The sequence below is a fragment of the Miniopterus natalensis genome, chromosome 1 (genome assembly GCF_054644295.1).
Source record: "Miniopterus natalensis isolate mMinNat1 chromosome 1, mMinNat1.hap1, whole genome shotgun sequence".
Lineage (NCBI taxonomy): Eukaryota > Metazoa > Chordata > Mammalia > Chiroptera > Miniopteridae > Miniopterus > Miniopterus natalensis.
In genome coordinates this window covers 179,801,020-179,828,666 of record NC_142081.1, presented here as the reverse complement: position 1 = coordinate 179,828,666, position 27,647 = coordinate 179,801,020, and the positions used below count along the sequence as shown (strand labels likewise).

Sequence of the window (27,647 nt, the reverse complement as noted above, 5' to 3'; positions counted from 1 at the left end):
CAGGTTCCTCCCTCAATGTGTCTCACGTCGGGTTTTTTTTCCCCTCCCTCTCTCCTTCCCTCCTACTCTCTCTGAAAATCAATGGAAAAATAATTTCTGGTGAGGATTGAAAAAAAAAAGTCTTGCAATACCAATCTTACTAATTTTTTATTTGACAACATAGTAATTTTTCATTAAAATATGTTAACATGTAATAGATTTATTAGTCACTTCTAAGGACTTAAGGTATTTTTCATATCAGTTTTCATTTCTAATAGGTTAAATAGCAATACATAAAAATCAACATGAAAAAACTTTTGGGGTCTTCAAATTTTAAGTGTGTAAAGGAGTCCTGAGAACAAAAAGTTTGAGAACTTCTTGATGTATTTTCAAATTATGTTTCACGGAATTCTAAGTTTCTCTGGTGGTGTGTCAGTCTGTGAGGAAAGAGTAAGTGGGAGGTTAAAACAGACAGGGTTGTGGGTCTTCTATGTCTCTCTCACTTCTCCAGAGCAAAGGACTTCTGTTATCTGCGTTATATATCAATTTTTATGTAGGATTTCAATTTATAAACCGGTTCCTCTTAAAATTTAAAAACCATTTATTCACTGGTCTGGGCACATGCCCAGGTTCAGGCTGCATCTCCAGTGAAGTAGCCAATCAGTGTTTCTATCTCTCTCCCTCTCCCTTCCTCTCTAAAGTCAATCAAAATATATTTAAAACCATTCATTCATTCATTATTTCCTTAAAGTGTTTACTATGTGATAGGATTGTACTAGTCACTAGGAATATAATTGTGAGTAAAGAATGATACATTTCCTGCCTTCCTAAATTTTACTCTGTGGAGAAACATCAAGGTACCTGAGTTGCAGATAAATGTAAAATTACATCTTTACTTAGGAGAAGTACATAATCTTATGAGAGTGTACAATAGGAGTATTTAACATAGTAGGTCAGAAATGCTTCCTCAAGTTGTGATAATTGAGCTCCTAAAGGAAACAGGCATTAACTAGGGGAAATGAAGAGGGTAGTTAGAGGAATAGAAAGTGTGAATGTGGGGAGAGCAATTCAGAGGTAATTACAGTTATCAATAATTAGAAGTAGTATGTCTAAGGTAGTAGCCATGTAAATGCAGAGAAATGAACAGATTCAAAATATGATTGGGGAGCCCGGCCAGGCGTGGCTCAGCAGTTGAGCATCAACCTAGGATCCAGGAGATCGGGGTTCAATTCCCGGTCAGGGCACATGCCCGGGTTGCGGGCTGCAGCTGATCAATGACTCTCTCTCATCATTGATGTTTCTATCTCTCTCTCTCCCTCTCCTTTCCTCTCTCTGAAAGCAATAAAAATATATTTTTTAAAAAATGATTGGGGAATAAAAGCAATAGGACTTTGGTAATAACCAATCCCTGCCTCCCACACCCCCCACCAGCACCACCACACACACACAAAAGGGTGACTGTTCCGGCTTCTGACAGTAAAGGTTTGTTTTGCCTTGCAGAAATATATTTAAGGAAATCAATTTCCAGCTCAACTTCCATGGGTACCCTTCCCAAAATTGATCTGCCTGAGAACAGTCCCCTTTTCAAAAGAAAGGCTTACCTTTCACCCAAACAAAACCTTACTATGATCTATTATCCAGCAGTAAAATTCCACTGCTTGCCAAACAAAATCGTGGTTTTGGGGAAGTCCCCTATAGTGATTATTAAACAAGACACCTCAAATCTGTCTTTCCTCATTTTATACCTATTTTTGTTGAGACTGAAGTTAAGAGAATCAGGACACTCTAGCCTATGTTGGGATGTTCTGAATTCCAAACAAGATGCCATATAAATTATGACATTGATTGTTTTACTTTATTGATTTCAGGGAGAGGGAGAGAGAAACATCAATGATGAGAGTCACTAATCAGCTGCCTCCTGCACTCCCCGCCCCCCCCACTGGGGATCAGGCCCACAACCTGGGCATGTGCCCTGACCAGGAATGGAACCTTGATCTCTGGGTTCATAGGTCGAAGCTCAACAGCTGAGCCACGCTGGCCAGCAACATTGATTCTTTTAAAAGCAACTTGAGCCCAGCCAGCATGGCTCAGCGGTTGAGCATCAGTCTGTGATCCAGGAGATACCCCATCAGGGCGCTTGCGTGGGTTGAAGGCCTGATCCCCAGTGGCGGGGGCGGGGGGGGGGGTTGCAGGAGGCAGCCGATCAATGACTCATCACTGATGTTTGTCTCTCTCCCTCTCCCCTCCTCTCTCTGAAATCAATAGACATTTAAAAAATTAAAAATTAAAGCAACTTGAGTATTATGCAAGACTACTAAATCTTTCTAGAGAGATCAGACAAAATTGACATGGATAAAATTTATAAGATTTATTTGGTAAAGTACTTCAACTTAGTTTTATCAAATCTTATCTTTTCCAAGCTGTCTAATCACAATGAGTCTGGCACTCTGGACAGCAGGTGGGTTATAGTTATCTTAATGCTTTGGAGCTATCCAGTTTTGTCTGCAGTTCCTGCAAAATCTCTTGTACTTTCTGCATTATGATCTTGCTGTCACTTAATGTCTTTACCCAAAGATTGTATTAAAATAAATGGAGGTTGGAGAGATTCCAAGAAAGTGGCAGATTAAGTGGAAGCTACACTGACATTCTCCCAGAATCAAATTGGAATTACAGCTAAAATATAGAAAAACCATCCTAAATAACCAAATGAAGACTAGCTGGAGAGAACCCTCATAACTAAGGATGTAAAGTGTTTACCACATAGAGACTGGTAGGAAGTGGGGAGGCTAGAGAGGGTTGGCCAGGCTCCTCCATTTACATAAAATAAATGGAGGTTGTCAAGGCATAGGATGCTCAAAATAGCATGTCTTTTTTTTTTTTTTTGGTTTCAGAGAGAAAGGAAGGGAGAGAGAGAGACCGAAACATCAATGATGAGAGCGGTTGATCAGCTGCCTCTTGCATGCCCCCTGCTGGGGATCAAGCCCACAACCCTGGCATGTGCCCTGACCCAGAATGGAGCCTCAATTTGGGTCATAGGTCAATGCTCAACCGCTAAGTGACGCCAGCTGGGTGCATTACTCTTTTAATAATTGAAAACTAACATACATACATTTTCATAAGGGAAGATACAGCAACATTAAATGCAGAAGTAAAAATGATAACCCAGCTTTTTTCTGTTAAGCCAGCCATAAAGAGATTAGCAAAATGTAAAGCAGTGTAACTCTTCTAAATTTTCATTTTGGAAAATGGTTTATTTTAAAAATTTTAACATGTATTTGGTTTATTATTATTTTTAAATACTTAATATTTTTAAGTGTTTTAATTTGGGATACAAGTAAATATTGATAGACATAATATATTTTTTTAATATGGAATGCTTCATGAATTTGTGTGTCATCCTTGCACAGGGGCCATGCTAATCTTCTCTGTATTGTTCCAGTTTTTGTGTATGTGCCGCCAAAGCAAGCAAACATAACCCATATAAACCAAAGCTCTTTGGGGTTCCCAAACCAGAGTGTTTGAGAATAACTCACTATAAGCTATCACTATATGCAACAGCCTCAGGCCTATTTTTTTAGCTGTGAGAGTAGCTTAAAATCTGAATGAGTTGTTTACCTTAACATTAAGCCAGAATCACACAAAGCTACTTTAACATTTTTTCCCAAGACTAAAACACTATTGACAATACTAAATATTCTTATTTAGCACACAGTAAGATTGCTACAATAAAAATATAAGTTTGAGAACTAGATGAAAATTAGACTAAATAACTTAAAAATTGTCAGCTTTCTTCAACAAAAGCACCCTTTGAGTATCTTTGATGCTTTCATATATTAGCATCAAAAATTATTAATATGAGAGGGCACAAGGACTTCAACCTTAACTGTTGACAGTTTACACCTATCTATGTGACTAAGTTCTTAAAATACGTGACGATGAAAAAAATTGCTTGGATATTGTAGAGGGAGAAAATTATCAGCCTTACCCATTCTTCAATGGAGAAAGTATAATTTTCCTTTTTTTAAATTGAACTTTGGGGGTGACATTGGTTAATAAAATTATGTTTCAGGGGTATAATTCTATAATACAGCATCTGTATATTATATTGTGTTCACCACCCCAAGTCCATAATTTTCAATGTTACTTTACTTACCCCAAGATTTTGTTAAGCCTTGCTTTGGCTAACAGAATCATGCTTGATTGAAGCTTGAGACTGCCAGCTTTCAATAGGCTGTTGCTAGTGAAAATGGGTAAGAGGATGTTGACAAGTGCAATGGGTGACAAAAGAGAGTAAAGTGTGGTGTTTAAGGTTATTAGATAAAAATGAAGACTTAAGAACATTTGCAAGGATAAATCTTAACCCATCTATCTATTGGGGTGTAGGCTCTGGTGTTAGAGTTACATCTGTTTTGTAGGTTATAACCACAAATCTGTACTTGCTGGATTAATTGTAAGGCCCCATACTATTATATAAATGTTTTTCTTATGACTTTAAGTTATCTCTTAGGGAAGTCTTTAGTTAGGAGTAAAAAGTCTTACAAAGAAACTGCTTAATAAAGGATGTTACAACAAATCAACAAAAGACTCCTGCTGGCGAGGGTGTGGAGAAAAGGGAACCCTAGTACATTGCTGGTGGGAATGCAGATTGGTGCAACCACTATGGAAAACAGTATGGAGGTTCCTCAAAAAATTAAAAATGGAGCTGCCTTTTGACCCAGAGATCCTTCTAGGAATATATCCTAAGAATCCTGAAACACTAATCAGAAAGAATATATGCACCCTGATGTTCATAGCAGCACAGTTTACAATAGCTAAGATCTGGAAACAGCCCAAGTGCCCATCAGTAGAAGAGTGGATAAAAAGCTGTGGGACATTTACACCGTGGAATACTACACAGCTGTAAAGAAGAAGGTTCTTGTACCCTTTGGGACTGTATGGATGGACCTGGAGAATATTATGCTAAGTGAAATAAGCCAGGCAGAGAAAGACAAACATCACATCTTGTTTGAATGTGGAATCTAAAGAACTTAATAAACTGATGAACAGAATAGATTCAATGACATGGAAGCATAGATCACACTGACGAATGTCAGAGGGATGGAGGAGGGCAGGTGGGTGGAGAGGGAGAGAGTAACCAAGGAATTTATATGCATGTATGCACAACCCAAGGACATGGACAATGGTGGGGAGAGGGACTTGGGAAGGGGGAGGGATGGGGTGGAATGGGTCATTGGGGAGATAAAGGGACATTTGTAACATTTTAAACAATAAAAAAACAAAATAGAAAAAATAAAGGATGTTAACATTTTACTAAGCATGTTGGGGGCAGAGATGTTGATCATACTCTGTTAACCATGATTGTCAACGGAGGGAGGGCACCTAATAGGAATAGGACCATCGTTGTTTAATAATTATTCACCTTATTAACTATAGGTAAGTTTTCCTACAGACTCTAGGAAACTGGAGGATGTGCTGCAAAAAGAAAATGAACTGTAAAAAGATGAGACACCTTGGGGCCTGTATGGGTCCATTGCTCAGAAAAGAAAATGCATTTTGAGGACAAAGGACAAGATGTGCTTTGATTTGGTTGCTGTGCCTGGAGCCTGACCCCCCTCCAGGAGTTTGCTCAGGAATGCTGACTATTCTCAGGTCTCAGGAACTGGCAGAACTGGGTTTTAACACCATTGAAAATTAATTACCTTGTTATCAGACTTCAAGATCCTGGAAGGAAACACAGGGACCACAGACCCTGTAGCCATCCTCCACACACACACCCCTCTTGCATGCAGCCCTATATAACCAGCCAGGTAAAAAGGGAAGAGCAGAGCAGATTTTATGTGGATGAATCCCTCTGCTCTCCCATTTTGCCGGCAATAATGGAATAAATGCTCAAATGTGATTCAACCTGTCTCTGCTTAATTGGCTGAAGTAGCAACAGGCAGCCCGGACCCATTGTGTCTGGTTTCAGGCCCAGAAGATAGGTGGTTTTCTTCTGACAAAAGCCAAACGGAAAACAATGAGTGTTACTAACATTTTCTATTTATTCATTAATAAAAAGTGCATAGTACAAGCCCTTTATCCCAGTCCAAGTACTCAGTAAAAGATTACAATAAACCCTGAATGGCACAGACATGATTTGTTTGGCATGATTTAACATTTTAAAACAGCAATTAACATTTAGTATAGCACATGACCACTTTTCTTTTAACAAAGTAATCATCAGACATGGTAACAAATACATATGATTTTTCATTTAAAATATTATGTTAAAATTTAACCTACTAATTCAACAACAAAAATTTAACCCATTAACTGTAAATTCCCATTTCTCCTTTAAGTTGCTATTTTGTGTCTTAAGCTGAGCCGGTCAATTTTAGGACATATTCATTTAGAGTAATAGACTTTCATTCAGAGTGATAAATTTCCAAGGTTCCTTTGAAAATGGAAGAATTTGGTAATTCCATAAACACTATCACATCACACACCACACAAAGACACTAAAAGTACCTGGAATAGCTCAACTTAATAGTTATTTCAGAAAATCTCTGCAAATTGTTTAAAATATGACTTGCTGATAATGGAACAGTGCTTGGATAGATACATGATAAAATCTTTTACTACACACAGTCCCAATGTTAACTGTTTCAAAATGGAAAGCAAAAAACAATTATTTTGCATAAAGTAACATTAAATGACTCTCAAAATAAGTTCTTAATGGCATCTGTGGAATATTTAAGAGCCCACAGTGATTAAAATACGAAAATTTATCTTTTTTTTTCCAGATTATTTAAAAATGATTGTAGCCAGAATTCAGGTGAATGTTTACAAGCCAAGTAATGAATAAGAGTGTGCTCAATAAAAAGGCCACATGTGGGAAGCTTTAAGAATTAAAAAGAATATAAATTACTAGTTAGGGTAACAGGAATATTTTATATGCAGTAGTACACTATCTTTTTTAGGACTGCAGAGAAATTTTACAAGCAAAAAAAACAAGACTAAATACTCCACTAAGAACTCTGTTACTAGTTAAACATATGGTCCATATAGGAAAAGGTTAATATTCTAGATGTAATGTCGATTAAGTGTATGACACAAATGAAGAACCGATAATAAGAATCCAGATTTCCAGGTCTCTATCTAACACTAGACATTGTTTCCACATCATGGCCAGGTCTTCTACCAAAGCCAATTCTCAATTATTTGTGAGCCATTGACTAAGTGAATACATCAGGATCTCTGCCAGGATTTCTAGCAGTTCAGAGGACAGACTGTTAGGATATATGTGCAAGCCTTCAAAGTTCAGAGGGCAAAGGCAGAAACAGGAATGCTTATAGGCATTTAGCTCCAATCTTATGCCATTCCTGCCCATTCTGCTTTAAATACTTTAACAGCTATAAAGCTGGGAAGGCTTCCAGTAGGCCACAGCAAGAGGAAAAACCTTAACTCTGGTATTTATTTATCCAGGATTTGACTTACCTGTGTTACAAAACCCTTGATTAGCACAATTAATTAAAAACAGGTTATATTACTTCAAGAAGTTGAGCACAAAGCCACGATGCACAGGAGGAATGCAAGCAGTCAATACTGGATTACATAATGAAATGAAACCCTTACAATGTTTATGGCCCAGAATATAACCATAATAAAGGGGGGGAAATGCCCTAAGAGGGTCACACAACTATATCAGAGACTCTATTAAAACAGTACAATGATATAGAGAAGTTTATTCAATTTATACAAGTAATTTCTCAGATCGATACAGTGAAAAACTAGACAGGTCTAAGGGGAAAAAATCCTTACATTGATAGCAAAGTATCTTCTAGCCCCCACAAATCATCTGTAATCACTTGCTAGGAAAAAATTTCATAACCACATAGGTGATACAGACTTTTAAAAATGCCTTTGTATTATTTTCTTTCAAACTGACCAAAACAATGCAACCTTCTTATACAGTTCAAAATTTTGCCTATATTTCCCCATCCCAATCCACCCCATTACCAAACAAGAATGAGATATAGGATAAGAAAAAGATCCTTGACTGTTTCTCATTTTCCTCCTTTTTCCCTTGGAGTAAACCAAGAATTCATTAAATTTTTTTTTTTTAAGTCAGAAGGACAACAAAATACTCAAATATTTTTCTTCAAAGAAAAATAGAGTAAATAAGTAAATAGCATTCAACTGTCAGTAAGCAAACGGGCTACCAATACAGATAGCTTTAAGAGTTTCATTGAACAGGGAAGTATTTGAACAGAAAGGAAGCTTTCTGAGAGGCACCCATTTGAAAAATAAATTACAGACAGATTAAATTACTGTATATATAGATTATACCTGGCAAAGGCAAAAAGAATTAACTATATTCCTCCTTTCATGAACCTTGTAAGGCTAGTTAGTATACAGTGGCTTCAAATGTCATATAATGAACTGTAAATCATCCACCATATTTAAATCACGTTTATTTAAAGTTTTCTTAATATTAGACATTTTTATGGGAATAAAAAACTTAGTAAACAGTTATTTTTCTCCTCCTTTTCTAGTCACATAAGCCAGTTGTAGTGGATGAAACAAATTTCAGCTGTAACTTGTAAAATATTCCAAACGCTGCCACAGTCCCAAGAACTACCTGCCACCCACCCACAAATAAACTACCAAGGTAAGTAGAAATACAGTGTGGTTCTAATTTTCTTTCATACAATCTCAGACAACCCCAAATAACTTTATAAATACCCTATGAAAAAAGCAACTTTAAAACCTATCAAAACTATTTAAAATATTTAAATGCAGAGATCTCAAATTTCCTTCAATCAGGCCAGAAATCATCACCAAAATTGTGATCACAGTTATAAATAGAATGAATGGAATGTTTTGAGTTTAGGATAACCAAAAAGGCCCATGTAACTTTTTAAAATAAAATCATTTACTCAAATACACTGTGAAGGAATGGTGATAACACAGGAAGCAAAAATAAGCTTGCAAATGAAATTTCTAGAAGCTCGTGAAAACAATACTATCCCATATTACAGATGCAAAAGGAAGAACAGTTCTAATGGGGTCAAGAGTACTCTGGTCATCTTCGTTCATTTGGTCGTGCAAGGTGTTAACTATTTTCACTTCTCATATCACAGTTAGTCCACAGGAGGAGCTGGAGGATCTTGTCCCTGTATTAGAGAGAAATTATGGAATTGACTTAAATCCCAGTGCAACGAATATAATGCATACAGTAAGAACTGAGCAGCTGTCCCCCCACCCTCCCATCCCAAATTATATCCTTATTAGGACTTTTCATATGGTTTTGCACAAGGGAACACTGGATTAACAATGTTTCACAACATTTGTCTCATTCTTTCCTGTGGTCTGGAAGAAAGGAAAACTGTGTAACAGTGAAATGTTCTGGTTGAAACTGCTCTCCCTGACAGCTCCAGGGTAGTCTCATCCCTCTTGCTAAGGTGATGGATTGAGTACAGTACAAAGTGAAGCTAGAGACTTTTGTTTCTCACTGCAGAATGTCAATGAGGACACACGTGGCTCCAGATGCTAATGGCAGCTATCTAATGACTACAAAGGAGAGCCTATCTTTGAATGAAGCTGATGGTATGATGAAAGAAACTGTCTTTGTTGACACTTAAAACTTTCTAAACACTGATCCTACCTCTGGATTTTCTAATGTGTAAACCAATAAAGCAATTATTTAAACCAGGTTGAATTGATTTTTACTTGCAATAGAAAGCATCTGACCTGTAAAGGAAAGATCAGCACTTTAGGAATCTTCAGGCAGATTCCACTTGTTTCCTTTGACATGCTATGGGGCCTTGGTAGAGGGTGATCAATTTTTCAACTTGGAATTAGTATGTTTTCTTGCTTCTTAGGGCAGTGGGGCTACCATTCCTAACAATTAACTAAGAATCAGGGGACTGTAATCTTGTCATTTTTAGTGGCTTCTAAATTAGCTTATTAAGTTGGATTTCTTTAGCTCCAAACAATGAGGAGGTTGCTCTTTGATGTGAAGTAAAACTGTATATAGAAACTAAGAAAAAGGGCGAAGGAGAAAGCACTTTATCAAGAGAAGCTGTTTAACGGATACTCCCTCTCCAGGAAAAAAACAAATAAATTTAAGAATGAGGCCTTCTTTCTTAATTGAAGTCAGCATGCTACATATCTAAATGTTCTAGTCCTAAAAAAAACCCAAAGCACTGACCAATTAACATTGCACATTTGCTTTCTCTTACATAAGAAATTAGTTTAACTGAACTTCTTTATTATACTAACAACACAGGATTGAGGAAAAGAAGCAGTTATTTTAGGAATTTCACATGGTGAAGGTTGAAGGGAATTTGTGGGATAACTTGGTGTTCAACAAATGAATCCATCACAGAAATACTTTAAAAGAGATGATATCTAGCCCAGCCGGGTGTGGCTCAGTGGTTGAGCATCCACCTAGGATCCAGGCAATCGGGGTTCGATTTCCGGTCAGGGCACATGCCCGGGTTGCGGGCTGCAGCCGATCAATGACTCTCTCATCATTGATGTATCTATCTCTCTCTCTCCCTCTCCTTTCCTCTCTCTGAAATCAATAAAGGTATATTAAAAATATATATATATATATATATCTTTATTTTAAAAAAAAAAGATGATATCTAAATCAAATGGAAAAAATTATAACAAATAAATAAATAAATAAATGCTGGTTCTGAAAGTGATTAAAAGGGATCCTTTAATGGAGGTTCTAGTAAAGACAGGGTATTTATTCCCTACAGGGTCACTTCTTCATGTTTTTTCATTTAGAAAATTCTAAAAACGGTTGTAAGTCATGACTATCAACATTTATCAACATGGATAATTCCTACCTCTGCTTTTGCCAGCTCAGTTGAACTACTATGATGCAGACCAGAAAAATAAGTTTGAAATAAATAGGATAGGAAAACAACAGGAAAACAGGATTTAGCCAGATAGGCTCAGTGTGTCTACTGATAGCTAGGACAGAGGGGAGAAAATTAAGTGTGGGTAAAAATATTTGAACTGTAGCTAGTAAGAGAACTTAGGGAGCTGGAAACATGGGAGGCAAGGGATCAACTGAGAGGTGGACAAAAGTTGGGAATAGAAGACTGATATTTGAGAAATATTGCTGTAGATTATCATGAACTGGATTATTTTTTATGTTTCTCATGTGAGTAAAGATTGGAATTCATTTTTAAATTATTTTGGGGCGACTATGCTTATCTCTATATGTGAATGCCACAAACACTAGGCCATTTGGGGTTGCAAGATTTACTAGGATGACAAAGGAAGAAAAACTTACTCCATGAATTAAATCTTCCTTTTGCAGATATTTCAGTCAAAACAAACTTGTCCCCTTCCCAGGGCACATGGATCCCCCCCCTCCCCAAAATGGGTTTCTAAGCCACAGCACTTACATTATGAGGACTGGTTGGCTTTCCAGTTAGATTGGATCCTCTAAGGTTAGGAGGTCTCAGTAGAAACAAGATCAATGCAATAACCATCCAGGCCATCAAGATCATAGTAATACTGATGCCATTATCACCAGAGGGTCCTGGTACTAAAGACAAAAAACATATTTGCAACAAAAACTGGAGCATGACTATAATACTGTTAGGTAAATGTAAAAACAATTATGCTTAAATGTTAACTTCAAAAACTGTATTACTATAAAAAGACTGTATTAATAATTTAGAGAAGTATAATTATGAAGTATTACATTTTCAATTTCCCTTTCCTCCATGAGAAAATCTAAATGGTAATGGTATAAAATAGTCAAAAGCCAAAGCCTATTAAGTGAAGATTTTAATATTGCAGTTCTTAATATTCTGGGATAATAAAATCCTTTGAGAATTTGATTAATATTAAGGGGATTCTTTTCACCATAGGAATCCATGTATACACATTCAACAATTTTGCATATAATTGTAGAAGGTTCATGGACCCACAAAGCCACCAATCTAGATATACTGAGATCTATGGAACCCAGGTTAAAATCACCTGATATACAGTAAATACACTCTACTTTGGGGAAAGGAGGAATTCTGCATTTTAATTAAAGAAGCAGCAAGAAAAAAATAACAGAGCTTAAGGAAAAAGGAACATTTGAGTTGTACAATATATATATTAAAGTCCCTTTAATGATATTCTCAAGAGAGATATTAATTTGGACTTTTTGAAAAAAGAAGTTGTATTCAGATCTAGATATTTTAAAGTCTATGCATTTATTAAAAGAAATAAGTCAGGCATGTGTACATAGATGTCACTTTTCCCTGCTCCTTGAGGCAGACTTATCTTATTTAATTCAGAATGACAAGTACCTACCAGAGTGCCTGGCCTACAGTATGAGCTTAAAAAACTTCTAATAAGTGAAACAGATTTTTTACTGAACTATCTTAGAAAACTCAAATTGTCAGAAATGAAAATAACAGACGACTAAATTTCTAATCATAGAATCTTTAGATGGTTATTAAAATAGGCTGTCAAGACTGTAACTGTTTGGTTTTGACCTCCCTGCCTCAGGAAAAAGTAAAAGAAATCCATGCAAGATATAGTGCTCTGGGGTCCATGGGCCCAGGACTCACCCCCAAGAAAGTGAACAGATGGGTGGCATTATTGACACCAAAGGATTAGTGACCAAAAGGGAAATCATCAATCAAGGGTTGAGCTAGCCGAAGAGCAGCCTGGATAGGAATGCAACCTGTGTCTGTTGCACCCCAACCACTTCCCCAGAAACAACTAACACAGTATTCAGAGTCACCAAAATTGTATTACTCATCACACAGCGCGTCAGTAGACTTTTTTCCTCTATGTCCATATCTTTTTCTTGTACCCTCCTATTATATAAACGTGCTCCCTTATAATTAAGACCAATTTCTCCATTTGAGCTTTGGATCCCATTACTCTTGCAGATGATCCACTCACTATCTTCTCTCTTGTGTATTCAACACCCTCCTTCTTCCCCATTGTAGCCAATTCATATTCACTTAAACGTGATCAAGTTTCTCCCACCTTTTTTTTAAAAAAAATCCCTTCCTCAATCCCTTTCCCTGTCCAGCTATCAGAGCTAATATCTTCAGAGTTGTACACATTTCACTACCTCCCATTCATGGCTCTGGTTGGTATCCATCTCCACCATCATTCGATCAGCTTTTCAAAAGGTTACCTATGACACCTCCAGGCTGCTAAGCCCAATGGGTAGTTTCAGTTCTCATTCCATGACCATTCTCTCTTTTTCAAAACACTTTTTCTTCCTTTGTCTCTGTGCCACTCTGTGCCTTCTTTCTACCACTCAACCACTCCTTTACAAGTTCATTTTCCTCTTCCTGGCTTTTAAATATTAGAATTCCTCACAGTCAATTTTAGGGTCCCTTCGCTTCTTGCTGTACACACTATCATGCTCACCTGTAGCTTCATTTACTCTGTTTGCAGACCACACCTAAATTTATACCCAGACCTAGCTCTCTGAACTTCAGACTCAAGTCTCCATCTATTGTTCTACATTAATAGTTCTATTTTTTTTATCTTCACATCATCAGGGAGTTTTTTGTTGTTGTTTTTTTAATCTGCAATAATACTTTTATTTCATGTGTTAGTTTTCTAGGGCTGCTATAAAAAAAGTATCACAAACTTGGTGGCTTAAAACAAAAGAAATTTATTCTTTCTCAGTTCTGGAGGCTCAGAGTCCAAAGTCAAGGTGTCATCAGGGCCATTCTCCCTCTGAGGGCTCTAGGGGGAATCCTTCTTTGTCTCTTCCAGCTTCTGCTGGTTGCCTACAATAGCTGCTGTTCCTTGGTTTGTCCATATATCACTCCAATCTCTGCCTATGTCCTCACACGGAAGCCTTCTCCTTGTGTGTCTGTGTGTCCAGATTTCCCTCTTCTTATCAGGACACTCATCATTGGATTAGGGTCTATCTTAATCCTCAATGACCTCCTTGATTACATCAGCAAAGGCCCGGTCTCGGTGCTGCTTCAGCTCCCTGGTTGTGGGGCTTCTGTGCAGCTAGACCTCAGGAGGCTCTGAGTGATGGTGGTTCTGCATTTTAGTTGTAATTCTGATGTGGTTGCGGGAGGCGGCGGGTCCAGCTGCTACCTATGCCGCCAGCTTGTTCCCTCTCCATCCACATCAACAGTTCTTAAACTGTGGTGTATATTAGAGCCATTCAGCAGCTCCTTTAAAACACGGGTGACTAAATCCCACCTTGCACTTTACGTACTCAATATCCCAAACTAAAATGAGCATCTCCCCTACCCCATTCTCCATGCCCCACCAAACTGGGTCTCCATTCATCCAGCTGCCTCAGTCAGAAATCTATGAAAATATCTTTTGTTCTCTCTCCATGACCCTCTATTTAACACATCATGAATTTTCTGTCCATTTTACTACCTTAATATCACTCGAATCTGCCCAATTCTAGCTCTACTCCCACACTTGCTCAAGCTACCTTCACTTCTTGTCTGACCTACTGCAATGGCCTATTAACAGATCTCCCCATACCTACTCTTGCTTCCCCTGATTCTGTCCTCTATGCTGCTCTAAGAGTAATTTTTTTAAAAAAGCAAATACTATTTATAATTTTATTACTAAATAGCTAAACTGTCGCTATTGTCGTTGAACCAGGCATGATCTCTCTTAATCCTTTTAACAACCTTATTTTATGGTAGATACTATCATATCTTCACTTTATAGATGAGGAAAATGGGGAAAAATGGGGTTAAATCCCAATGTCATATAGTTGGTATGTGGCAAAGCTGGGGTTTAAATACAGGTGCTCTCATTCCAGAGCCTGTGCTCTTGACCTCTTTGCTATGTCATAATCTCTGACAATATCACACAGTGAGGCAGACCTCTAAAAACTGTTAGTATTGTAGGTTGGAAAATAGAGATTTAAAAAGGATTTTTGATAAGTAAGATTATAACTAGCTGTTAGGTAAAACTAGATTATTTAAAGTTAGTCAAAGAAAGATAACTGTGTTTTCCATACATTATCAGAAATAAAATGCTAGATTGATTAATTGTACAGACCAGAAGTATAACTCCAATGCCAATTCTTATTTTATTCAATTTGGAAAATGGATCCCTTACTTTCTGATACTCTTTGCAAGTAAAAGATTCAGAAGCTTTAGAGAGTTAAACCTCAGATCACAAATTTACTAATTCATATTTCTGGACGGAGCAGCCCTAACAAAAGGCCCACTCCTTTTTAAGATGCTCATAGTGATAATATGGCACTTAGTTCCCTATAACTGTCTCCTAGCTTGGTTCCTGTTGCAGCCTTTCCTTCCTGCATTTTGCTGCCAGAAAACTCTGCTTAAAATGCTGCTCTTAACACATCACTGCTGACCAACCCAGTGACTCAATCTCTACTGCTTCCACTCTCAATTCCTTTCCTCATATGATCTGGCCCACTCATCAATATTAACTCTGTAATTTCTCAGAAAAAGCATCCTTTGTCAACCCTATACCTTCTTCCTTCTTTAGCCAGTGGTTCCTAGCCTGCCTGTGCATCAGAATAGTCTATGACAATATCAACACCATAGAATCTAAGGCCTTGACTTAACTCACATCATCTAATTCAGGAGCAGCTGAGGGGTGGGGTCAAGAACCGATATTTTAAAAGCTTTTCAAATGAATCTGATGCATTAATTCAATACTAGTTTGGCTGACAGCATTTGCCAACTTTGCAAACTCAGCCCTGGAGTACTCATTATTTTTCCCATCTGGCACATTCTTACACCTACCCTCCATTATTCTCCTATATCCGACATCCCTCTCTCTTCCGTAAAAATCTCCATTTCCCACTATTTCCTTTCTTCTCTAGACTAGTGTAGCATTTCTAGTTTGAATAAATGGTTTCACATTTCTTCTAATTAGGTCATTAACTTTTTAAGAACTGAGACCATCTCTTAGCTATGTAATCTGTGCCTCAGTTTCTTTACCTGTGGAATGGAAATACTACCAGCATCTCAGAGAGTTGTTGTGCGGGTTGAAATGATCAGTATGTGAAAAGCAGCACCGTGCCTGGTACGCAGTAGGTATTCAGTAACTATTAGCCATTACCGGTATTAGAGTCAACTAGAGCACAGGAAAAACTGAGTGCAGATGGATCCTAGTGGAAGTAACCAGCCTGAAGAAGATGGTGGAGTGGGAATGGAAAAGGGTCAGAAACAACTGGTATTGGGCTGGAGGAAGTCCCCTTGGTGATGACTAGAATGGTGGGAGGAGGAAGAAGAGGAAGGTCAGGATGCCTCCAAAGGGTAGCATAAGCAGTAGAATCTCTCCACTTAAAAGGCTAAATGGATATAGTTTTCCTAACTCCCAAGATTTAATAAGATCATTTCTCTTATTCTCCACTAACTGAGAGACCATCTCAGAATAAAGGATAATAGATAAACCAACTGAAGCCAAACCTCTTGATCACAGCCAATGTTTTTCACTTATAGCAGTCCCACAAAATTAAGACTGGCTCTAGGATTTACTTTCACATGGGCATAATGTGCAAGGTTATTAACAAAAAGCTGAAACAAACCCTAAATGTCCACCAAGAGAGTCTGATTAATACATTACGGTACACCTGTACAATAAAATACTATAAAGCTGTAAAAAAAAAGTTGAAGGAAGTCTCCATGAGATATGCTATTTTCTGACAGGAAAAAAAAAAGCAGGTGAAGAACAGTATGTCCAAAAACTGAGGGAACAAATACATTCTGCTTGTACATGCGTATGAAATTCTGGGGAGATATACAGAAGGCTAATAACACCTAGAGACATGGCCTGGGTAGGTGGGAAAATGAACAGGACAACTTTTCACTTTACATGAATTGATTTTTAAACCATATGTAAAATTGAATATACTGAATTAAACTAAACAAACAGCCCTAAGCCCTAGCCAGTTTGGCTCAGTGGTTCAAGCACAGGCCCGCAGACCAGAGTCACGGGTTCGATTCCCAGTCAAGGGCACGTATGTACCTTGGTTGCAGGCTCGATCCCCCACCCAGCTTGGGGCGAGTGCGGGAGGCAACCAATTATTTTGTCTCTCTCACATCAATGTTTCTTTTTCTTTCTCTCCCCCCTCCCCCTTCACTCTCTCTAAAAAAAATGGAAAAGTATCCTCAGGTAAGAATTAAAAAAAAATAGCCCAAAAAATCTTGGGGTATCTGACTTCTTCGCATATTCAAAAAGAGAGATGAAAGACCCTATTGATGAATGAATCACTGCAGGCTTTCTGTGACTATTCACAGTCCCTTATGACAAGACCCACTTATTCACCAATCTCAGAATAGGTATCTATTCCAACTCCCTGACACTATATGCAGCTAGTATGGACAAATGTCAGGAGCAGTTATTTTAGGGTCAGTATGGAGAGATGAATGGACCTTTACATGATCTGGCCACTGTGGTTTTTATTGTGATAACTTTTAGGCACATATAAACACTAAGGGGCACAGTCACATGGAGGATATAAAATCTGTTCCCTCACTGCCTGGACATTATCCGCCTTAAGAGGGTAAATACTTTTTAGTCCTGGCCGGGTAGCTCCATTGGTTGGAGTGTCATCCCAATACATCAAGGTTGCGGGTTTGATCTCTGGTCAGGGCACAAACAAGAAGCAACTAATGAATGCGCAAATAAATGGAACAACAAATCGATGTCTCTCTCTCTTTCTCCCTCTCTCCCTCTCGCCTCTCTCTCTCTCCCTTCCTTTCATCTCTAAAATAATTTTTTAAAGTATGTTTTTATTGATCCCAGAGAGTGGAAGAGAGAGAGAGGGAGAGAGAGAGAGAGAGAAACATCAATAATGAGAATCACTGATCGGCTGCCTCCTGCACGCTCCCTGCTGAGGATCCAGCCCGTAACCCGGGCATGTGCCCTGACCCAGGGAATCGAACCTCTATCTCCTGGATCACAGGTCGATGCTCAATTGCTGAGCCACATCAGCTGGGCATAAAATCTTTTTTTTTTTTAAATGAGGATAAATACTTTCTATGCTATGGTCTGGAAAGATGTCAAATCATAAAAATGTAAAAGGACTCTGTACACAATACAATGTTCTGTTTCGCTTAAGGGTTAAGTCTTGGTTATAAGCAAACATGAGTATTATTAAAAAAAGATGCCAAATGGAATATTCACAAAGAAGCTATTAACTTAGCTGGACACAGGAAGATGAAAGAGTAGACAGGGAAGCTCTATGAGCTGGCAGATCCTGAGGGATTATTTCTATACACTTTTTTAAAAAATGTATCTTTATTGTTGAAAGTATTGCCGATTTCCTCCACTTTCCCCCATTTACCTCCTCCTTCCCACTCATGCCCTCCTCAGGCCTTCACCACACTACTGACTGTCCATGTGTTGCGCATGTATACATGTAAATTCTTTGGTTAATCTCTTTCCACGTGCTCCCTTCCCTCTAAAATCAGTCTACACACTTTTATAGGTTTCCAGTGGGAAAAGTGAAACTAGAACAGCAAGAGTGGACAAAGCACCAGTAGGCTTTAAGCCTATAGTCTTTGGGTTCTGTACAGCAACAATTTTCAGCTGGTGTGCTGCAAGAGCTTTTAAAACATGCAATACCTGACTATTTCGTCAGGGGCGTTGACCTCTTTTCTCTTAGACTGTCAAATAAAAAAATGACAGCAGCCAACACAATAGCCGTCCAGTGTGAATGAATCATAATTATACCTATTTTTTGTCAGATTGGCAAAAAATATATTTTTGGTGTGCCGTATAATTTTAGTAATTAGTTTTTGTGTGCCATGAGATGAAAAAGGTTGAAAATTGCTCATTTACAGTAATTACATTATCCTCGGTACAGCCACTCGTTTTCAAGCTGATTTATTTCAAAAGCAAGTTAGTGATAGAGCTGGTTTCCATACAACTATCTAAAAGGCAGTCTTTCAGAAGAGTGAGAAGACTTGTTCTATACTATTCTAGAGAGCAAACCTGTGGGTGTGCATTACAATGAAGGGGACTTTAGCTCAATATAAAGAATCACGCAACTAGGTGTTAAGAGACTACAACTAGATTCTCCTACCACATGAAGTAATGAGCTCCTATTCAATTACCTCATCTCAAATATGCGACACACCACGGCAGGCCCAATAGGACTATGAAACTGTGACATAAAAGATACATATTTGGCTTTCTTCCTGGTTCCTAGAACAAAGATTTCCTGAGTGATTGGGGTAGGAGGAATGTCTTTTGTTATTCATAATTAATCTCTTTCAACCTTATCAGAGTTTATGCTAATGAGGACTCTTGGCAGGCCCCTATACAGCTTCAGGATGGAGGCTGGTTGCCAGAGTTTGACCATGTACTTAGAAAGCTGGAACTTTCAGCTCCACTCCCTGACCTCCTGGAAGAGGAGAGGAGCTAGAGATCAAGTTAATCACCAATGGCCAATGATTTAATCACTCGTGTCTGCATAATGGAACGTCGATAAAAACCCTAAACAATGGGTTCAGAGAGCTTGCCGGCTGGTGAACACATCAATGTGCTAGGAGAAGGACACCTCGAAAGAAGACAAGGAGCTCTACACCTCTTCCCTACCTCGCCCTATGCATCTTTTCAACTTGGCTGCTACTGAGTTGTATCCTCCATCATAAACCAGTGATAGTAAGTTACCTGTTTTGCAGTGTCCTGTGAGCCATTTTAGCCAATTATTGAATCTGAGGAGGTGGGGTCATGAGAACCCCTGATTTGCATTTTATGAAAACAGCATGGACTCACTAGAGAAAATTTAGAATAGAAAAGTGATTCCATTACCCAGAGGAAACAACTGCTTAAACCATTAAAAAATATGGCTCTCAGAAGTATTTCCAACAAACAATAAAAGAACTGGTGGGAAAATCTGGCCAATAAGGTCTAGAGTTTGCCTTTATATTTAAATTAAGGAAGTGGTATTTCACTCACAGAAATAAGAGTGTATCTGTTTACAGGTGGGGCTGGCTCAAAGGTCACAAATACCACAAATGTAATAAACACTCCTTTTCCTGTAAGTTCAGTAAGATTATTTTCAACTGGAAGAACAAGTTTTAGCTTTACCTGCTTAGTTGAAAACTGAGTTATCAGAGGCACACTGTAGATTAATAAATGCTACTGAAGAAGCAACATAAAGAAATGTGAAGGGGGAACCATCGCCCATCATCCTAACAGCTTAACACAACATCTGCACAGTACCACTATGTTCTTGTCCAGAGGCATAAAATGTTTACCCTGTTGTACCAATGGAGGGTCTGCATTTTGACAAAATTCCTACTTTGGGTGAGAGGCACAGTACCAGCTCCTATTTTTCTAAGTTGTTATATGTATAGAATTTGATGGGGCACCCAGTCCACACCACAATAACAACAATTAATAATGTAATAACAAGTCCCTTCATAACAATACCTTACTGTGGTTTTAGTTTCATATATATTATAAAGTGGAGCTCGGCTTCTGGGATGTTAAATATACACAACTACCCTATAAGTAAATGCAATTTAGCTTCATGTCAAAGCCCTAAAATGTGCATACAAAGGATATTTAAGTACTGCTTATAAGACCAAAAAATTTATCATCAACCTAACAGAAGAGAATGATTTAAACACTAGTGCATCCCAATAAGAGATTATTATTTAGTCGGTAAATATTTTTAAGATAAATATATACTGATACATTCATAATACAGTGAAAAACAGTACACAGTGATCCCATTTTTATAAGTGTATATGAAATCTCATTGTGCCAGGCTTCACTATCCTGTGAATGTCATCCTTCCAGTTGAATTAATAGCACAAGACTAAACTGACTTAAATGTTAGTTATCAGTTCCCCCAAAGTATCCCTCAAGTTATTTCTGTCCTGAATAAAGATGCCTAACATAAGGGCCACCAAGTCTGTCAGCTGCATTCACCATGCAGGATCCACCTTCCTGCTCTGATTCTCACTTAACTATCACCACTGCACATAATGCCAGAGAGAAAGAAACCTCCCCGCTGCCTGTTCCTCCTGAAAATGCTAATATCAGGGCCAAAGGAATTACTCTACATGCTCCCAAAGCTTCCAGACTTTGGGAAAGAACGGCCTCTTCCTTTACTCAGAAGTTCTCAAAGCTGCCCATGGATGAAAATAGATGCTAAGGAAAGAGCAAGGGGTTTGTGCTGGCAGCCTCAATGTTCCAGTTCAACCAGCCAAAAGTGCCCTGTTACATGTATATTTGCCAAGAAAAAAGTCTAGAAAGGTTTACACCAAGTCAGTCAACAGTGGTTATCATTTAGTATTCTGGAAGTTTTTCCTTTTCTTTTATTCTTCTCTGTGATTTTTATAATTTTTTTCAACAAACAGGGTACATTTTTGAGGCAGGGGGGAACAACTTTTTTTCAGCGAAAAATTAAATATTTAAGTAGGAAATACATTACTAAGGACCATTTCCTTAAAGAGCAAACTGTAAAAATAATTTCTGACAAATTATGCACAGTCATCTGGCCTCTAATTCTGCCCTCAATGCCAAGCTTCCTCCTGTCCCATCATTACTTACATTCCTGAAGACATTCTGTGTCTGTGCAGTAGGACTGGGACTGCCTTAACTACAATGAAAAAAAAGAAAGGAAAGTTAGCCAATGGACTAAACTGAAAATGGATACTATTTATTAGATCATGTTTTGTTTTTTAATGAATGCTACCACAGTGTATATCATACCTTCAAAATCAGATACAAACACAGAACAGAGGGCTGTTCAGTTTGGGGGGATTTTTCCTACTTAACATAATTTTCAAATAAACCATCATCTACTGTAATTCACCTAATTAAGGAATTTTTTAAAAATCACCTGTAACTGGAACTGCTGCTCCCATAGGTTATTAGACTTCCCAAAGGAAAAGCACTAAACTATAAAGAAGAGCTACTAAAAAGACAGTAAACTTTGTTAATGAGATTCTTTTTTCCTCGTTGAAAACTGAAGCAGATAGAGGAAAAAAACAGATTGTCTTTGTAGAAACTACACCTTTGAAGGGGAGGAACACATTTTTTCCTTTTTGCTTATCTTTGTATAAACAGTGGTTTGATAAATAAGAAAGTAATAAAAACTGATACCATAGGGGTTGGGATGGAAGAGAGGAGTAGAGTAGGCTCTGGTAGAGATGGCAGTTAAAGTTTGCAATGTCTATCTTTTTACATAATCTAATTTTGGAACCATGTGGTTATCAATTTTAAGAAAAAATTAAAAAGAAAAAACTTATCTAGCAATAAACATAAATCATTCTTTTATGAATGTTCACCCGATGCTGAGGCCTTCTATGAATGTTTAGAAATGATAATTTCATAAATCTTAACAGAGATGACTGCACAGTAGAGAATGAGGAGCATACAACTTTTCAATTCAGCCTCGTTACTTTATATCGACACCCTCTCTCCATTAAAACAGTCATTCACAACTTGAGGTTGTTTAGGGAATTGACTATAGAGCAGTCATGCTTGGCTGGTTAAGCATGGGCTCTGCAAAAAGATCTCACTTTCAAGTCTGGTTCTGCAACTTTCTAAAGTTTCAAGGCCCTGGGCAGTTTCTTTAACACCTCTAAGCTTCAGTTTCCCCATCTGGTAAGATAGGGATAATATTACCTATATCTGAGTACTAGTGAGGATTAAAATAGATAATGCATGTGAACTGTAGTTAAACAATCCAAGAAATGTTACCTATTATTACTATGCCACACTAATTGTGACTTCATCTAAACAATTGTGGAATTAACAACTAAACAAATCATTTTGTAAATTTTTCTAAGATGATCCACCTTGCTTTGGTACATACCACTAAATGCAATCTTATTGAATTAGAATGGGAAAACAGCTATTAATTAATGTAAAAATATGCCATATATCTTAATGCTTTCTAAATATGAAAGGAATCAATACAAAAATTCTTAAAATTATACATTCTATGGGTATCATCAAAGAGACAAGAAATAAGTGTTGGCAAAGGATGAAGAAAAGGGAACTCATACACTTTTGGGGGTGGGGATGTAAACTGGTATAGCAACTATGGAAAACAGAACTACTATATGATTCAGCAATTCCACTTCTGGGTATTTATCCAAAGAAAACAAAAACAATAATCTGAAAAGATATATGCACCCCCACTGCAGGATTATTTATAATAGCCAATATATGAAAGCAACCTAGGTGTCCAAGGATGGATGAATGGATAATAAAGATGAGGTAGATATATACAAAGGACTATTTATTATTCAGCCTCAAAAAGAATGAAATCTTGCTATTAGCAACAATACAGACGGGCCTTGAAGACACTGTACTAAGTGAAGTCACACAAAAAGAGAAATGCTGCATGATCTCACTTATATATGGAATTTAAAAACAAAAAACAAAAACCAGAGCTCACAGATATAGAGAACAAATTGGTGGTTGCCTGAGGTGGAATGTGTGGGGGACAGGTGTAGGGTGGGCAAAACAGGTGGAGGGGGTCAAAGGTACAAGCTTCCAGCTATAAAATAAATAAGTGATGAGGATGTAATGTACAGCATGGTGACTAAAGTTAATAATACTGTAAAAAAATACACATTCTACAGAAACTGAAAAAGACTACAGAACCTTGGTCACAAAACAGACCTAATGAACCTCTAAATTTGCATTATTTTGCTTGAGTGTTTTGTTTTTTTAATTGATTTTAAAGAGAGAGAGAAAGGGAGAGGGAGGGAGAGAGAGAGAAACATCGATTGGTTGCCTCCCTCGAGCCCCAGCCAGGGATCAAAACCACAACCTGGGGATGTCCTTGATCAGGAATTGAACCGCAACCTTTGGGAGCATGGGATGACACTCAACCAACTGAGCCACAATGGCCAGGGCAATTTGCACATATTCGTTTAAGTTTTATTTATTTTTCCCCGATAAGGAATATGTATACACAGTACAAAATTCAAAACTTCAAAAGGACAGTCTGTGCAAGGTAAATCACCCATTCTGTCCTTCAGACTCCCCAGCACCCAGGTTTCTTGTTTTTCTGTGTGTGTGAATCTCTCCAGAGGTGCCCTTCCATTTTTATAAGCATATGTATTTTTCCCCATTACGCCTCCACATCCAAGTAGCATTGTAGAGAACAAAAAGATGTATTAGGTGAAAAGGTCCTTGGACTGAACAAGAACTATCTAGTCAATTAAGGTATCAAAGAGTCAAAATAAGTTTTCTACTCAACTGATTATCCTGAGTTTAAATCTTTAGCAATAACAAAGCAGATCCACAAATCCATAGCTGTGATCTAAATGACCAGCAAGTTATCAGTTCATTGTACATTATGTAACTCAAATGCCAGCCTTGGCCTTTGGCTATAGCTCTATTTGAAGTGCTGCCCTATCTTGAGATCTGACTTGCTGGCTCTCTGCAGCACAATAATATCTATAAATAATAACATTATTTCCATGTGAAAAGCCCAAAAACCTTTATACATCCATTTCCTCACAAATCTACTTCCATGTAGGGCCACATCACCAGCTCTAGGCTCCTTCCTTATGCATCCACCAGTCCCACCCTCTTTTCCAGTGTGGGTCTACCAGATGCTCACTGTGCTTTTTTTCCCCCCCTCTGTAACAACCCAGGTCTGGGTTTCTCCCCACACTCTTGTAGTGGGTTTGTGGTCTACAGCTGGGGTTATCAAACCACAACCTGTAGGCTGGAGACCGATTTTTATACTTTTACTGAAACATAGCCATACCCATTAATTTACACATTGTCTATGGCTGCTATCACTACAACAGCTGAGTTGAGTAATTAGTTGCCATACAGACTCCAAGCCTAAAATATTTGCTACCTGGTACTTAAATCACAAACACTGCTGATAATGGCACCTGTTAAAGACACCTGGGAAATACCCAAGGGATAAGAGAAAAAATAAATATTTTTGTGTAACTATATAAAAATGGTCATTTAGAAATGTGAGATGCTCATTAATAATGTCATTTATTCACTTATTCATTCAAAATATTTACATACTGAATGCTTACGATGTATCTCCAGGTATTGGGGATATGGTGTGAAAAAGACAAAATTTCTATTCTTGTGGATCATACAATCTTGTGGGGGAAATCAGACAATTAACAAACATATTATAAAAATGTCAGAGAGTCATGGAGAGAACAAAATAGGATGGCAGGATATAGTGTCAGTCCAGTAGCCACTTAGGCAGAGAGAGGCAGTAACACTTAGAGCGCCCTCTACACGATAGTAAAGATATAAAAGATGAGCATTCAAGCCAGAGTAAATAACTAGGGAAGGTTCCTAGGTGAAAAGGTGCTAGTGAGTTGGTGACGAGGAACCACAAAGCCAATGGGGCTGGGGCATCTGAGCCATGTTACTTAGCTCTTGTGTTTAGTCAACCTCAGAACCAAATGCTCTTCATATGTGCTCAAATCATCACAGTTGGTTGTTAATGTCATTTGTCTGACTGCCTCCAACTCTAACACATGCCAATATATAACAGGCACCTATATGTTTTATCAATGTGGAATAGCAATACTTCCTCATTATACAGTATTGGAGATATATTTAAATACAAATGTACATTAACAATGTTAAAATTTACATATATTAATTTTAAATGATTTAGCATAACTTAAATGATTTATAATTTATATTACATGTTACATTATAATAAAAGTAACATTACAGAATACTTAGTAATTAATGTGGATTAACTCACTGCCCTAACATAATTATTATATATTCTTTTCCAGTATTAAAATATGCACACTCTACATATTTTCCTATAGCATTAACAAACATAATTTTGATAGACTGCAAAATCTATGACTATTTAAGCCTCAGGACTTCAAATATTTTGAAAATCTTTTAAAATGTATAACACTAATAGGTTGGGCTGCTCTGACCATATGAAATGCACATACTTTCCCCAATCCTACAAAATATCATCTGAATTTAAGCTTACTTAATTTACTGAACCAAAAATTATCATATAATTTATGGCCACAATTTATATGCTATACCCTGATGGAACCGTTGTCTTGATTATAAATAAAGATATGTAAGTTATATAAATATATAGATATGTGACTAGAAAGTTCACAAACTTAATGCAACCTCCAGCCAAGCAAGCAATAGAGGTGCAATGGGTGAGTAGGTGCAATGGGGTAGGGGCAATATGGAGAGGGAGGCTGACATTTTGTTCTATATTTCAGTATTACCTCATGTGATCATAATTTAGATATTCACATATTACTTGTGTTATTAAAAGGCAAAAAAAAAAAAAAAAAAAGACACATATACAAAAGACAAACTCTAAAAATGAGGCTTTGATCTGCTGTTTTGGACTGAATGTGTCGTCTCCGCAAAATTCGTATGCTGAAATCCTAACCCCCAAAGTGATGGTACTAGGAGGTGAGGACTTTCAGTGGTGATTAGGTCACGAGGGTGAAGCCCTCATGAGAGGGATTAGTGCTTTTATAAAAGAGCCCCCAGAATGCTCTCTCACCCTCTCTCCACCCTGAGAAGATGCAATCAGAAAATGGCCGGCCATCTGCAGCCCAGAAGAGGGCTCTCACCAGAACCCAACCATGCCGGCACCCTGATATTGAACTTCCAGCCCAGAACTGTGAGAAATACATTTGTTTATAAGCAGCCTGAACTAAGAGATTGCTAACATGGAAAGATATATGAACTGGAGGGAAAAAGTTGCAGAAATGTATATATACTATGATCCCTCCTATGTAAAACAAATCTCTAGAAAGATACATGCGGCAAGTTGTATTTTCTAAAAACAGCCACAGCACTATTACCAGTCACACAGAGTCTTCCAGAATTTTGCCACTCCTCATCAAGAGATGAAGTCGGCTTCCTCTGCTCTTAAACCCAAGAGCAAGCTTGTGACTGCTATAACCAAGAGTTAGCAGAAGTGTTGTATGTACACAACTTTTTAGGCCAGATCATAAAAAGTTTCCAGCTGCTGCCTGGTTCTCTCCCGCCCCTATCCTCTCTTGGGATGGATGCTTGCCCTTGGAACCAAGCCACAATGCTGTGCTGAAGCCAAACAGCCACTTGAAAACACCGTATGTAGGTGTTCTTGCTGACAGTACTAGGTACGGAGGGGTTCAGCCATCCATCAGCATCAACTGCCAGACAGTGAGTGAGCAAAAGCCTCCAGATGCTTTCCTGTTCCCAGCCTGAGTCTTCCAGCTAAGAATCCAGACACTGTACAGCAGACAAGCCACCTCCACTGTGCTCTGTATGAATTCCAGACACACAGTTTGTGAGCTTCATAACAGGTAGTTTTATGCCATTAAGTTTTGGAATAATTTTTTATACAGCCATAATAACTGGAGCAATATAAAAAAAAACTGTAATAGTTCATATTCGGTAAAGTGGCAATAAGGAGTTGGGGAATACAGGGAAATTTTTTGCCTTTCCCTTTTTACTCTTAGCACTGCTTGAATTTTGTGCCATGAGGACATGCAATAGTTATTTTATCTTTTAAATAAACAAACTCAACCACAGGAGGACTATCTAGTCTTCCAGTGCCTAGAGGATAGTGATAAAAAAAATTAAGATTTAAGAAATAAGTCCAATAAAATTTCCTTTATTGACTAAAATAAAGCCAATAAGTTAATCATATGATTAAAAAGACTTTATAGCAACATGGAAAATAATAAATACTATTACTGAATTGGGGGAAAAGTATG

General features: G+C 37.8%; 1 protein-coding gene and 1 non-coding gene across 4 annotated transcripts in view; both read right to left on the bottom strand.

Annotated features, from left to right (window-relative positions):
• Window positions 1–3,341: 3,341 nt before the first annotated feature.
• Window positions 3,342–3,448, bottom strand: LOC148094509 (U6 spliceosomal RNA). Its single transcript, XR_015716281.1, has one exon. It is a non-coding gene; the product is annotated as a U6 spliceosomal RNA (small nuclear RNA).
• Window positions 3,449–6,000: 2,552 nt separating this feature from the next.
• Window positions 6,001–27,647, bottom strand: part of SMIM14 (small integral membrane protein 14) — a 55,278-nt gene continuing 33,631 nt past the window's right edge. For all 3 annotated transcript variants that reach the window (XM_016206590.2, XM_016206580.2, XM_087827786.1), the window contains 3 exons: window positions 21,487–21,535; window positions 11,388–11,530; window positions 6,001–9,134 (listed from right to left, as the gene is read on the bottom strand). In XM_016206590.2, coding sequence (XP_016062076.1) covers window positions 9,102–9,134; window positions 11,388–11,530; window positions 21,487–21,535 — 225 coding nt within the window. In that variant the 3' untranslated portion in view covers window positions 6,001–9,101. The remainder of the gene's footprint in view (window positions 9,135–11,387; window positions 11,531–21,486; window positions 21,536–27,647) is intronic.